Source organism: Neopelma chrysocephalum, unplaced genomic scaffold (genome assembly GCF_003984885.1).
Source record: "Neopelma chrysocephalum unplaced genomic scaffold, ASM398488v2 Primary Assembly neopelma1_43, whole genome shotgun sequence".
Taxonomy (NCBI): Eukaryota; Metazoa; Chordata; class Aves; order Passeriformes; family Pipridae; genus Neopelma; species Neopelma chrysocephalum.
The window spans coordinates 7,874,974-7,889,647 of NW_020897702.1; the positions used below are offsets into that span (position 1 = coordinate 7,874,974).

Consider the following 14,674-nt stretch of genomic DNA (forward strand, 5'->3'; position numbering starts at 1 on the left):
CAAAGAGACTGGGCTTATCCTGAATTTAGGCTTTATACCTAAAGCTATCCTTGGTCCTTAATATCATGTTGTGACAACTACCTCTATTTATTTTCAAAAAAATACTTTTAAAGATGTTTCTTCACTATCTGCATTATTGTGCAAGGTATCTAGTGACATAGTGAGTTTCTGAACCCTGTAACTTTAATTTTCCTCTTTGTTTATATGTCAATAACAAGGTGGTTTCTATGTTTATTCGTCCCCTTCTTCTCCCTTTTTAGCTTAAAATTATGTCAACAAACAAAATATACTCATGTGCATTATAGTGCACAGCTGCAGCTATTACAGGAGAAGGGGCTGTCATAATCCAAAAATAATCAATTCATGTCTATTTTACTGGTTCATTAAACAGTACTTTTTATATGCTCGTAAATAGTACACAAAACATTCATCATCTGTAAAGGAATAAGTACAGTTTAGCTCTGTTTACTAGGTAGTCAATTACTAAATATTTAATTTTACCCTCATAAAGAGAAAACACTGTGATTAAAACTAAGACTCCTACTCCTTAAATTTCCAGCACTGACACATTTCATTCTTTCTATCTAATATCCCTTGCATCATCACTTATAATCAAAGAGCATGCTGATGCTACCAGGTCAGAGAAGTAGCACTAAACACATGAGAGGTGAAAAACTTACCCAGTAGAGGAGTATGTGGTGCTCCCCACTGTGGTTCCAGCTAGTTTGATATCATCTAATTTTTGAAACACAGAATATCACTAAAGACTTCTTCTTTGCTGCCAGAACTATGTGCTTCTGCCTTGGGAGAAACACCAGGTGTTGGCCTCCAACTGTGACATCCTCCCAAAGGCAGCGCAGTGAAGACCTGATACAAGGCAGCTCAGAGAGATCCATGCCGTACCTCTGCCTGTGGCTCACCTCCTTCAGGTAATTTCACAGTCAGGCCCATAGGGTCTTGTTTCCACTAACTTTTCATAGAATCACAGAATCATTTAGGTTGGAAAAGACCTCCAAGATCATCGAGTCCAACCTTTGATTGAACACTACCTTGTCAACTAAACCATAACACTAAGTGCCACGTCCAGCTTTTTCTTGAACGCTTCCAGGGATAGTGACTGTAACACATCCCTGGGCACCCCATTCCAATGTCTAACCACCCTTTCAGTAAAGAAATTCTTCCTGATGCCCAATCTGAATCTCCACTGGTGCAGCTTGAGGCTAGGTCCTCTTGTCCTGTCAGTTGTTACCTGGGAAAAGGGACCGACCCCTACCTTGCTACAATCTCCTTTCAGGTATTTGTAGAGAGCAATAAGGTCACCCCGAGACTCATTCAGGCTAAACACCCCCCGCTCCCTCAGCTGCTCCTCACATGACTTACAATTTTGACTTTTATTTTCCTAATACTTCTCTTACTGAAAATGTTTAAAGTACTTTGACCTTGGAATGACACATTTCACTTTTTCAAGGTCACTGAATCAAGCTGGAAGGTGACTGGAGAGGGAACAACACATGAGTTCCAGATGTCTCGTCTAAAGCTTTTCTTCCATTAAAAGATAGGCTTTCCCTTTTGCAAAGTGCAGGTGTGTGTCTGCGTCCAGAGCCACCTCTCTTCCTCATGCACGTCATACACACGAACCTTGAATGTCATCTGAACACACAACTCCCTCAGAAGTCAGCAAATGCAGATAAACTCAGGCCTCAGGTATTTATTACTCGTCTAGGTCATCATCATATCTTATAGCTTGGGCCTGGTCCTACCGTTGCTGCAGTGAACTGATTTCAGCTGCTGCAAGTGCTGGGTTCCCCATGGATGGGGTATAACTGCTCAATGGTCCCAGATCCAGCTTTGACCAACAGGTTGGATTAGAGACCTTCTCAGATCTCTTGCAACATGAATTTTCCTACGGTCCTAACACGTAGGTTCCACAGACCTAAGTGCAGGGGTAAGAAGGGGTGGCAGAGGAAAGATGAGCCCCACAGAGGCTAATATTTAAACCACAGCTGATGATGATTTCTTATCTTTCAATTATTAGATTGTTTGTGCAAGAAATATCTACCTTTTTCTCCTGAAGATGAAATCAATTAACTCACCAATTTTTGCAAAAGATTTTTCCGGGGATTATTTTTATTCTAGGAAGTGGAAATACAAGGCAGTAGAATTTAGCTGGAAATTGTTTATTTCGAACCCTTATACTCTAAAAAAGCACAAATAGACGCGTTTTTCATTTGAAGTCTAAGCAAATGTCCTGTTGTTCCAGTTGTGCTATATATTTTCTTTGGAAATTTAGTTCAGAGGTTTACAAACCATTTATTTAGTTTGATGTGCCTGTGTGCAAGACAGAGAACGCAGTTTTGGGCAGGGATTTTTGAACCTAAGATAAATTGTTTCCTCAGCAACTGTATTCCTTAGAAACAGAAAACTTTCCAAAATAGGTCTTTGCACTGACAAATATCCGCAGCTCCGTGAAAGCTTGCGAGTCTGCAGGGCATTGCTGTAGCATTTCAATCGTACTTGAAAACAAACCTCAAAAAGCCAGAAACGACTGGCTCGTCCTTCTGTGTTTGGCCAGCAGTTCTTTAATGATTTCCAGGAGAAAAGACCTGCTTTTTTTTCTGTCCCAAGGCCCTTCTGAATTTGTCATGATGGAAACACGAAACTGCTATCTTAAATTGATATGCACTTCCTCTGAAAAAACCCACATATCTGCTCTTACCTTGATCTCCCTACAAGCTCTCCCCCTGCAAGCCCAAACCAGCCCCTGGGCGGCGGGAAGCGATCGGGGGTGTTCGCCCCGGGGCGGACACAAGCCCTCCCACCCTTTATTTTGGCTGTTTCCTCCTCACACTCAAAACCCCGCTCGCCGTAGAAGCCCCTTCCCGGGGCACAGCGGTGTGGAAGGACGCCCGGCCCGGCCTGGCCCCGCCCCGTCCCGGGTTCCCCACCGCCGCCTCCGCGGGCGGGCGACCGGAGGAGCAGGGCGCGAGCGGAGGCGGGCGAGGGGCGGGTTAAAAGCGGCGGCAGGTGAACAGGGAGGGACCTTAAAGCTCCAGGGCGGCGAGAGTTAGACTGGCCGCTCCGCAGGCGCCGACAGAGGCACGCTGAGCCCCACAGCTCGCCCGCCTGCTTGCCTGCGGTGCCAGGTGCCCCGGGTGGGGCGGATCGCTCCCCGCAGCCGTGGGTACCGCCGGGGCAGGTGAGGGGCGCGGCGGGCGGGAGAGACGGGCCGTGCCACAGCCGCCGCCGGCGGAAGGGGCGGGGGGCGCGGCGAGGCAGGTGTCCCCGTACAGGTTCCTTCCGTACAGCTGCCGCCACACTTGTTGCGCTCCAGAGCGGGGCCGGCACCGGTGGAGCGGAGCTGGGAGCTGTGGTGGCGCTGCCCACCGTGGAGAGGGAGCGGAGGCCGGCGCGGAGGCGCCGTGTGTGCGCCCCCCCTCCGTCCCTGACAGGATTTACCCTCCCTTGGCATAGGGGTTGTCGGGTTCTCTTCCCAAGCTTAAGCGTCACGGGCAGTGCTTGAACCCCGCGACCACTTTTAATTGGGAATGCTCATGTCTCTGTTAATTACGCGCTTAAATTCTAACGATGTCTTTTATTCGCCTCCCAGCTGCTCTCTGTAAGCACGTTATGTGAAGTACGTACGACCAGCTAAAACACCAAGCAAAATCAAGGCTCCTGCAATTACAGGTAATTTGCGACACGCCTACAGATGTTAAGAGAGCTGCGGAAAGGTAAACAGCTTGCATCAGTAAAACTGACAGGTCCTGTGAGTGTCTGATCACACACTGGAAACATTCCTCAGAATTACAGGGGGAATAGGAAATGAGAGGTGTGAGTCAGAAATAAATGTATTTCTGAGTATCAGGGTTGGATAAGATCGCACAAAGAACGAGGACTCAAGCCCTTAAGTAAATGCAGGGGATATGCTGGAGTAAGGGCATGTGTGCTTGCCTAGCTCGTGGCAGTAGCTGGTGGCTGTGTTCCTATGCATGCTGGGCATGACTGTTTTTCTTTTCATTTGGCTTTCCTAGATTGGGTATTACTTTCAGAATCCCTTGTGTTGAAGAAACTATTTTTTTTTCTTTTTATTAACACCACCCCCACCCCCGCCCAAATAGAGGAAATTGTTTTCTTGTCTTGTACTTCATTAGTTTTCACCATGTAGCCTGAAAATATTCTTAAGAGAACAGGCACAGGGTTGGAAGAAGGAAGTGGCCTTTACTCTTAAGAATGCTCCTTTAAACCCAGTTTTTATGACTTTGATCACTTATGGCATTTTATTGGCTGTGACCTGTATGAAATGATATGAAGGTTTGGGCCCAGATTCTCTTAGGGATTACCACAATGTGCATGTGTACATTGAGTCAAGAGGAGAATAAAATACATTTTTATCCTTGATTTTGTTAAAGGAATTATGTAATTTCCAATATCTCTTGGCCTCCACTGTTCAGCCTGAAAACCCTGCTTCCCAGCTACAGACCTTGAAGAGCCCCAGAGAAAAGGCAGTAGGCAGAAGGATGTGATTGTGTTAGATGTAGCTTGGAGAACAAGGCAGTGGTGGAACAAACCTCAGCCTGGAAAATGGAGGTACCTCCATGTGTCAACTAGGCATTGCAATGTAGTTTTCCAGATGGGCTTTCCAACATGTTTTGCAGAGCCATGAGGTTACATCTCTACTTCGTGTGTCAGGGTTTCTGGGAGACTTCAGACAGTCCCCAGAGCTGTCAGTCTCGTAATCGGTAGGACTAGGTATTGCAGAGCTTAAAAATGGAACAATAAAACCCCATGAATTAAAATATTTCTCTGGAGAAATTGATTCTGTCCTGACAGGGACAGACTCTCTATGCTGAAGCTGGGGCCTCTCAGGCCTCTGACAGTGTTGCTGTTTTGCATCCCTTGATGCACAATCCAGGTAGATTATTTTGGTGGCCTCATTTATTTTGTGCAAAGAAGTAACTGTACAAGGGAAAAAGGTAGAGCAGACTATCTCAGTAGTTGGACAAATAGCAGCACTCTGAGATACATATACAAGTTCTTCGTAACAGTCATTGCATAAACTCAGCTGCTGCCTGTGAGTAAAGAGGGTGCACTTACAAGGTGATTCTTGTGAACAGTTCCAATGAAAGCAGTGGTACAGAGACTGTATGAAACAGGAACATGGGTTGAATCTAATTTTGATGTTTTTTCTTCTGTTCCTCACTGCTTTTAATTGTTACTTAATGATGACTGATGAGTTATCTGAAAGGAGAACTGTGACTCTTGCCTGGCTAAACACCAGTTTGTGTAAGGAAAAACTTGAAGTGATGATATATGAGGCAAGATAACATGCTCTCAAAACAGAAGGAATGTGGAAAAAGAGAAGCACATCTCCTAATAGTTGATAAAAGAATGTTGAAAACTAATTTTATTCCTTATCTCCTACCAGCGTTTCTTCCTGTAATAGACTTTTAAAAAGGAAAAAGTTGTTTTTTGTCTTTTGATGAATGAAATAACAAAATACATGCTCAAGGAGAAGCTGCACTGCAGTATAAAATCTTAATGTTTATCAATTCAATTAGTGTTCCTGAAAGGGTGCAAGTTCTCTGCGTGTGTGAAAGAAGATAGTGGCTTGCCAATTTTATAGGAAATGTTACATTTGAAGCAGGAGTGGGCAGATTTGTAGAGGGGATGTAGACCTTTGCCTAGGTGTAGGGGAAAGGAAATAGGAATTAAGTAACAGGCTTTAAAAAAAAAATAAAAAGCAACATAAGTGTCATAACTAAAAAGTTATTTTGGTGACTGGGAGCAGGGCACAGTATCCCTAAAACTTTCTTTAAAATATGGGAAATAGGACACTTGTATCAGTGAAGACACAATCCACGGGAATTTGGTTTTTGTCCAAAGCAAAAAGCTTTAAGCACATTTTGAAGGAAAGATTTACAGGGGAAAATGGCTGAGATGGGCTAAATTCTAATAGGACTTGTGCTGTCTTGTTATGCCTTCAAGTGAGATTGACACTTCTAATTTCCTGTTTTGTACGAATGGAATGAATGTTGTGCAGGGACGTTCTGGAAGATGGTAATCCTCCAGTTACAGTTGCAGGCTATTGAAATAGCTATGGATATTTCCCAGCGTTCTTGGAAAATGACTTAAAACTTATGTGAGGGCATGAACATGGGATAGTCATCAGGGGGTTATTGTGGGTAGAACTCAACCCTTAATGCTGTTGATATTTAACTAACGTAATTTTTTTTATAACATTTAACTACATACATATTGGGTCCTAGTTTGTTGGATTTCTCTGGGTTTCACACTGAATTTAATTAGGGCAAAGAATGCCTCCTGTTTCCATAAACTTGAGTAGAATGACAGAACAATGCTTGCAGTGTTCAAGCCCGCAACTGTCAGGTTTCCTGTTCCTGATTAGTCTTTGCCTGTTCTTGTGTCAAATCAGATATACTATAACCCCTCTGTCACAGCTCTTCTGCTCTCCAGTTTCCACTCTGATCTGGAGATAGGTGTTCAGAACAAAGTTTAAGAGCTACTAGAGAGAATTGCACAGGCTTTTGTGATTGTTAGACTTCTCTTTTGATCTTTATTCAGCTTTTTAGGAAAGAAGTAAAGTTGTTGATATTTCAGAGCCTTCCAGCTGCATGCTCCTTGAAGTTTTTATATACACTGCTGTAAAATTAGAATAACTGCAAGCTGCCTATTAAAGGATTTTGGTTGCCAAAGTCAAAGTTCAAAGCTTCATCTTCCTGCATTTTGAACTCTGCATTAAAGCTATAGCAATGCAGGGAGCTGTATTCTTTTTCAGGTATCAGAAGTATCCTGGATGATTGAATTCAAGCTCTGTGCTTCCAGCTTTTCTCTTGGTCCACTGAGCCTGTGAAGCTTGTAATTGTAGTGGAGCATTTCAGAACAGCCCTGTGAGATGGTGAGGTTGTTATTGCTCGTTTAATGTCTGGGAAACTGAGGCATGGGGCAGACTGACAGATTAGTTAGGAAGTCTGAGCAAGTTAGCAAGTAGCTGCTGTAGCCTGTGTACCAGCCTTTCTTGATGAAACAAAAAGATGCCGCCTTTGGAAGATGTTAATCTGTATTTATTAGAAGCTTCCTTGCTTTGGTCTTGGCAGTGCTGCTGCTCTTCTGGTATAGCACCAAAACTAACTCAGTAATCAGAATAACAAAATCTACACCCTAACATTTAAGTACTTGCTGTAAACTAGATGCCAGGTTGGCGGGTGGAGGTATGCTGATGCAGAACTGATGAAATCCAGATTTGAATGTTCTTCAAATCTGGGTAATGAAACAGCATATACAGCTCTAGGACACCTTCATGCTGGTTATTAGCCCCTGTATGAGTCAGTGCTCACAGTGTGGCTGTTGAGATCAAGACCTGAAGGAAACACTGTCTCAGAAGCATTTTTGAATGCATGCTGGACCTCAGCATACAGCAATACTTCTTGTTTCAAATTGGATCATAAAATAATTTTGGTAATGATTTTGTCTCTGATAGTTTAGATATTCTAAAGGTTTTCTATGGCAAAAATTCTGCATTAGAACTGCCACTCTTAGGCATCTGAGTTATCTTTGTCCCCAGCTTGGGGGCTGGGAAGTGGCACTTGAGACCAGTGCTTTTTTGCTTAAAGACTATCTTGGTTAACACATTCCCACATGGGATAAAGTGACTTTTGATTTGGCAGATTGCTGATCTTGTATCAGCATCTGGAGGGGCTGCTGTAAGGGGTGGAATGTCACGCCAAACTGATAACTCCTGGTACACTCTACACTAAAATTCTGATAGAAGTGGGAGTCATGCTGAACACCCTCTAAGTTTCTGTGTAAATCCAGTAAAGTAAGTAAATCGGTATCCAAATTGTAGCTGTGGGGAGAAGAGTATAATAGTGCTCTGAATTTATGCATAAGGATTCTGCAGACCTCTTCTTTAATGGGACTCCTGGATATTCCTATAGCATAACCAAATATTGTAATAGTTGCTAATTACAATTTTTTTTGCTTGATAATATCCTATAGCAGTCAGCACCATATGTGTATGTGAAAGAGATGTATCTTGTGTTGGTTTTTTTACTTTCCCTGTATTATAGTTGTGGATTTAGCCACTGACTACTGATTTCCTAGTATAACAATCTTTAACGGGGGAGGAGGGGGGCGGGAAGTGTCTGTTAACAAGCTAGCTGTACTCATAAACATGGGAGCTCAGTGATAATTGTCCTCTGTTTTGTGAGTTGCAGGGATTTTCACTGGGTGTATTCAGCTTGTTGTGATTGTGGTTTAATGTAGGCTTACAGGAGCTAGCTTTAAAGTAGAAGGCAGTCTAGCCATGGCAGCACACAGCTCAAAATACTGCCCAGAAGCTGTAGAACTACAGAAATAGTTAAGCTTCTCTTGCTGCTGCCTAGCTTACTAGTGGAAAAAACCCCAAACCAACAACAAAAAAACCCCTAAACGAAACACCTACTTATGTGGCTCTGTTGTGTGATTGTATAGAACCATTTCCTGTGTAACTTAACTTTTCAGTGGAGCGTGGTGATCTTCTTTGCGTGTTTTTAACTCCTACTGTAATAGCCATATACTTCTGTGGTCCTCTAGTTGTTGAAATGGAACAGAAGGTGCCGCTGGTAGTGGAACAAAGATCTGTGCTGAGGCTTGGAAAGGCTTTATTTTCATGCCCAGTTGCAATTTTTTTGAAGGAAAATTTAACACTTAATATACTCTCATGTTAGAAAGGATTCTAAATGCTTAATTACTCAACCTCACTAAGTTCAACTATCTCCTGTTTTCCCAGCTTCTTCCTTTTTAACCAATCCCTATCCTCATTCCTACTTTACATTTTCTCCCTGAAAATTCACCTAAGCTTTCATATCTTAAATATATTCTTGTACTGTACTGTGCGTCCAAACTGGGTAAGTCCTTGACTGTCTGCATACTGTTATTTCTGTAGGCATTTGGCAGGATTTGCTCCCATAGAAATATTATCTGGACTGACTCTATAAAAATAAGAGTTATCAACCCATTAAAGGGATATGATTTTCCTGCTTTCTTCTCCTTTGGTCAGCAAGGCAGTTAACACTTTACTTGCTAGTAAAAAATAAAACAAGTACCTGGAAGAAAGATAACCTATGATCCACGTCCTAGCTTTTGAGTTAGTTAGGAGTAAATGAGCCATTACATCAGTACAGATAGTCCAAATGGGATGTTTAGCTGGAGTGATCTGCACTGATGGGTTAATAGTTTGGAGGGCCATACTTGGTTAACTTAAATTCTGCTTGGATCACTGTCTTTTTATTGGAGAGAGGTGGACACTTTGGCAGTCTCTGAATTACTTTCATTGGAATCCTCTAAGTTGCATTGAGGAGAACTGTTTAAAGCCAGCTGGTAGGAAACACTGTTGGTTGGAATTCAGGCTGCCTGAATACAGCCCTACATTTATAATTGTGCCACCCTTCAGGGAGCAGATAGTGAGACTTCACTGGTATCTGATCAGTGCCTGTAGCACTCTGGAGTGTTCCAGAAGTCATATGACTCTCCACCAGTGTCAAAACAAGCCTGAGAGGCCATGAGGAAGCAGGGGCAAAGGTTGGTGACTAGCTCGGCAAGCAGCAGGAAGAATAGTGGATGGTGGCAGGAGGAGCTGAAGAGATAGCTGGAAGATTTGAAAAGGTGCGTGGGAAGGGTGAAGGGGTGAATGTTTGGGCAGAGGTGAAAGACAAAGGCTTTCTTTGGAAGGGAGAGGAAATCTCACTAGGAGACTCAGGGCAAAAGGCTGTTTTTTCAAAGTGTGGTGGCTTTCTCTTCATTGGTACAGACGCAGACATGCCTTTGCTAGAATTGAAGCACAGTGTTTTGGCTTAGTAAGCACAATGTACTCTCAAAGGAGATGGAGCAAGTCAGATGAAAAGTGTGTATTGTCCTCAGCACTAAAGCTTTGCCAACCCCTCTTCCCCACTGACCGCTCATTCTGTGTTACAATTTGCAGCCTGTTTTTTTAACAAAGTTGTCCTTTTCAGATGCTCTGTGGGTCTGTACTGTAGAGCAGGTTAGTGAAATGGATCAGATTTAAAAAAACAACCAAAATGTATTAGTCCTGGGAATAACTTCTGAACTCAAGTCACCTGGTTTATAATGCACCTTCACAGAGTCACAGGAGATGAACTGCAGTGTGACCTTGGGAGCAAACAGGGATAGGGAAGTTTCTTGAGCTAACTAACTACACGCTGGGGCACTCGTATTTTGAACCCCCTTCTGCACAGGGAGACAGGAAGGAGGAAACAAATCCATGTGAAGTTGTAACAAAAGGGGAGCAGTATTGGATGTGCGGTGAGAGGTGAAGCTGAGAAACAGGGCTTATGAGGAGGAAATACACAGGTTCCTCTTCTCAGCCTTTTCACACTGTAAGAAGGTGGTTGACAGGCAGGGAGAAGAATATAGAACAACTGAGAAGAAATATAAGGACTCCGATGGAATTAGAGGATGGGTGAATGATGTGTTTAATTCCACAGTTTGCATGGTGCCAGTGTTCTACAAGATTTATTTTCAAATGTGCATAAGTATTTCTACTTATAATACATAGTTGTAGTGTCATTTTATAAGTACTGTAATTGCCATATGTGTGTAATGGTAGCAGAGAACACTAATAAAGTTGTAACTATTCCTCTGTTTAACAATACAATGATTGCCAAGGCAAATTTTGAAAGGAAGTTTGGTCTGATTTTTCATCAGTCAGATAACAGAAAAAGGGGTGGAAATAAATACTAGAATATCTAGCCACTATGTTTTGTAAGTATCTGGTATTAAGGGTCTTTCCTGTGCCCTCAGAGGGTTGTTAACCTACAGAGACTTTTTCTCTCTATCTGTATGCTAATGAAAAATAATCTTTCTTCTTAGAAAAATAACCTAGCAGGAAAGGAAGGTAAGTCTCTTTCGAGGACTGTTTTCAGACAGGTACAGAGGAAATAGCCGACATAGATTCTGCATCCTGAAGGAGACTCAGGAAAAGTTCTCTCTGATCTGAAGAAAATCTTGGGTCTCCCCCTTGGTTTTTAGCTCCTGCAGTATAACACCACACAGTCAACCAGCAGGATCTGAGGAAAATGTAGTTTATGGAACTTGTGAAGGGAGATCACACTTTTATTCCAGTAACTCAAGGAAAAGATACTGTTGCATTACGTAATGTAACAATTAAGTGCCCTAATTTTCTCTGAGCTGTTGTGTACTTTGACTGATGCTCTGTATAATTGTACGTGACCTACTGATTATATATAAACTCACTGTAAACCAGAAAGGCTTTTGACATTACTCAGAAGGGAGTGTGGCATGGAAGACAACTGCAAGAAATGTCGTAATTTTCTTCCTCATGCAATGCGATCATCTTGTGATAGATATGATGGCCTTTGTGCCAGTAGCTGCTCTGTTCTAGAAACTTTGAAAAGGTGATTTTGCTTATTTGTGACTTGTCCTGTAAATGCCAAAGAAATATGGTCTCTGAGATGCAAACAAAGTAATGAAGCTGTGAAATAAAAACCTTCATGAGGAATTTCAGAGCCAAGAGATCTGTGAGCACTCCTGGAGGGTCCTGGCTGATTCTTGAATACAGAGTACTTGCAAACTAACTTTCTGTAAATCCATCTGAAGCGGAGGGAGGGGAGGTGGGCTGAAATGAAATGCCTCTGAATGCTCGCTCTGAATTACAGTCATAGTACTTTGAAACTCACCCACTGGAATCTATATGCTTCTGTTGAAAAGTCTCTGAGCTACTGCTGGCCTGTCTGAACTCTTCAAATGTTGATTTTAGTACTCTGCCAGCCTCTGAAATGTCTTTGATAATCTAGGAGAAATGCAGCCTGTGTTACGAGGGAGCGGGGGGAGAAAATAACCTGACAGGCATTGACAATGAAGAAGTCTTTGTCTAGTTACCCTATAAACTTTTTGTAGTTGGTGGAGAGAAAGCAATTTTTTATGAATCTTTAAGCATTGATTTTAAACATCTAACTCAAGATGGATAATGACCAAGACTTTACCTTCATGGCCTCAAGCTATTGTGGAATTTGCTTCAACTAAGAATACAGTCACATTTTTTAAATTGATGAATGCAGGTTATCTAGACCTCATGGAAGGTGCAGAGCATCAGCAGGAGTTACTCAAGAACTGTCTTTATTGCTGGAATGTACTCATCTGAACATTATTCACGCTCTAAAGCTAAGGATAGACCAATCTGCCTTGATTTATGTGGGAATTATATCTGTCTAACACGTTACTTTTTAACGTAACATCTACCTTACTTCTGGCTGATATCTTCTATTATTTTGTAACTGTTATCCAGCTGCTAGAAGTTGTATCTTTTGATTTAAGGCTGTGTTCATCAGGTTCCCATCTGCTTTTCCTACTTAATGTGGCATTGGCTAATACACCTAGAAGTCAAATGAATGTGGTGCCATGTGTATAATCAAGTAATGAATTATTACCTGCTGATATGTGATTAGATTATTATTTATGACTAGTTGTAGGTAAGCCCACTGCGTCAAAATGTTACCACATGGGTATGGTACAATTATGATATTGCCTTTATTTTAAACTACATGCTTGATGGTATTTGTTTCCTGTCTTGATTAATCTTAGTTTTGTTTATTTGTCTTGTCTTAGGTCAGAGGATTGAAACAAGACAATGGATTGGGGAGCTCTGCACACCATTTTGGGAGGTGTAAATAAGCATTCCACCAGTATCGGGAAGATATGGCTCACAGTCCTGTTCATCTTCCGTATCATGATCCTGGTTGTGGCTGCAGAGAGAGTCTGGGGAGATGAACAAGATGACTTTGTCTGCAACACACTTCAGCCTGGCTGTAGAAATGTGTGCTATGACCACTTTTTCCCCATCTCTCACATCAGACTCTGGGCCCTGCAGCTGATCTTTGTCTCCACACCCGCACTGCTGGTGGCCATGCACGTGGCCTACAGGAGGCATGAGAAGAAAAGGCAGTTCAGAAAGGGAGACCAGAAATGCGAATACAAGGACATTGAAGAAATCCGAAGACAGAGGTTTCATATTGAGGGCTCGTTGTGGTGGACGTACACCAGCAGCATCTTTTTCAGACTGATCTTTGAAGCTGTCTTCATGTATGCATTTTATTTCATGTATGATGGGTTCCGAATGCCTCGCTTGATGAAGTGTAGTGCTTGGCCCTGCCCCAACACGGTAGACTGCTTTGTCTCTCGACCTACTGAAAAGACAGTGTTTACTATTTTCATGATTGCTGTGTCCAGCATTTGCATTCTGTTAAATGTGGCTGAATTATGTTATTTACTGACAAAGTTTTTCCTCAGAAGGTCTAAAAAAGCTGGAAATTCAAAACAGCAACCCAACCATGAGAATAAGGAAGAAACCAAACAAAATGAAATGAATGAGTTGATATCTGATAGCTGTCAGAACACAGTTATAGGGTTTTCAAGTAGCTAAGGTGGTGTCAGTGCTGATGCTCACTCTTTTTGGAGTGAATGTTTTATTTAGAGGCTGCAAATGAAATTTGTTACATAAAACACAATTGGGTGAGACTTTGATGTGTAGTGTCATATGTAAAGTATGTACATGTCTGGAAAAAGTCAGGGAAGCCTAAACATGTGAAAATTTTGTGAGGATTAAATAGGAAAGTACACTTTCCTATGAGTACCCTTACAAGCTGACTGACAAGTGGGAAGCCCACCACTTACCTTCATGCTGACACAGCTCCTGAAAACTAAATGCAACAGCAATAAGAACAAAATTCGTTCCAAGCTAGGTATTAAAAGATGTTTTGTAATAGTGATAGTTTTTACTTGTGAACTGACAATTAAAATATTTTTCTAAAATCTAAGATTCCATGTTACTTAAGGTATTATAGTATGCAACTGATTGTGTTTTGTTTCTTAACCAGGCATATGCAGATGAACCCTGTAACACCATATTCATGCAGAGGAGACAGCAATAGGATACATCTTTACAGCTTTGCAAGTGCTGCTTGAGTCTGGCCAGGTAGTTCAAGATGCTTGCATACACACTGATGGCTGTAGAGGAGGTTGTATGAAAGGTAGCTAGATCCTGAGTGCAAAGTCATGCCTAAAGTCAGCATGAGAATATAGATACAGCCTATGTAGACTTGCTTTAAACATCTAGCAGACCTGGTAATCTTGCCAATCTTTTAATTGCATACTGCCAGTTTTATAGCAACTTACACAACTTAATGTAGATGTTTATTTCTCTAATGTATTAGCTGTATGTGTTTCTTTATGCTGTATCACATCATGGAACTTTTTTGCTTTTGATTTGTTCTGCTTTTTTTGTACTAGACTGATGATGCTGTTCTGAGACTAGAGGCTATCTGGTTTAAAGGACATGGGAAAGTATTACTGGAAATGGAGCAAGTCGTCTGAATAAAAGGCAAACGCTTTAACCTTTCTCAGTGAAGTGAGAGTCTATATGTGAATGCTAGTGAGATCTTGAACTTATGAAACTTTTTCAAGTAGGGACTCTACATCCAAAGTGCACATAGCCCCTGCACACCCCTCATTCCCATCCAGAGCATTGATGCCCTAACTCTGTTGTCCATACTCCAGTGGAGATACACTGGTAACTCTTGAGTGCACGGCAGTATGTGTTTGTGGGAGGGGTACACTGTTGCATGCAGGGGAACCTGAGGGT

General features: G+C 42.1%; 1 protein-coding gene across 3 annotated transcripts; it reads left to right on the forward strand.

The window, feature by feature from the left end:
* The first annotated feature begins 3,036 nt into the window (after positions 1-3,036).
* LOC113964684 (gap junction beta-6 protein) lies at positions 3,037-14,431 on the forward strand. 3 transcript variants are annotated; one of them, XM_027677205.1, is made up of 3 exons: positions 3,037-3,196; positions 3,608-3,687; positions 12,643-14,431. In XM_027677205.1, the coding sequence occupies exon 3, from the start codon at positions 12,665-12,667 to the stop codon at positions 13,454-13,456; it is 792 nt and encodes a 263-aa protein (XP_027533006.1). In that variant the 5' UTR covers positions 3,037-3,196; positions 3,608-3,687; positions 12,643-12,664; the 3' UTR covers positions 13,457-14,431. The 3 variants fall into 3 exon arrangements, with proteins under 3 accessions (XP_027533006.1, XP_027533007.1, XP_027533005.1); XM_027677206.1 differs by having other exon boundaries at positions 3,037-3,177; XM_027677204.1 differs by lacking the exons at positions 3,037-3,196; positions 3,608-3,687 and adding an exon at positions 9,462-9,663.
* The last annotated feature ends 243 nt before the right edge of the window (positions 14,432-14,674 follow it).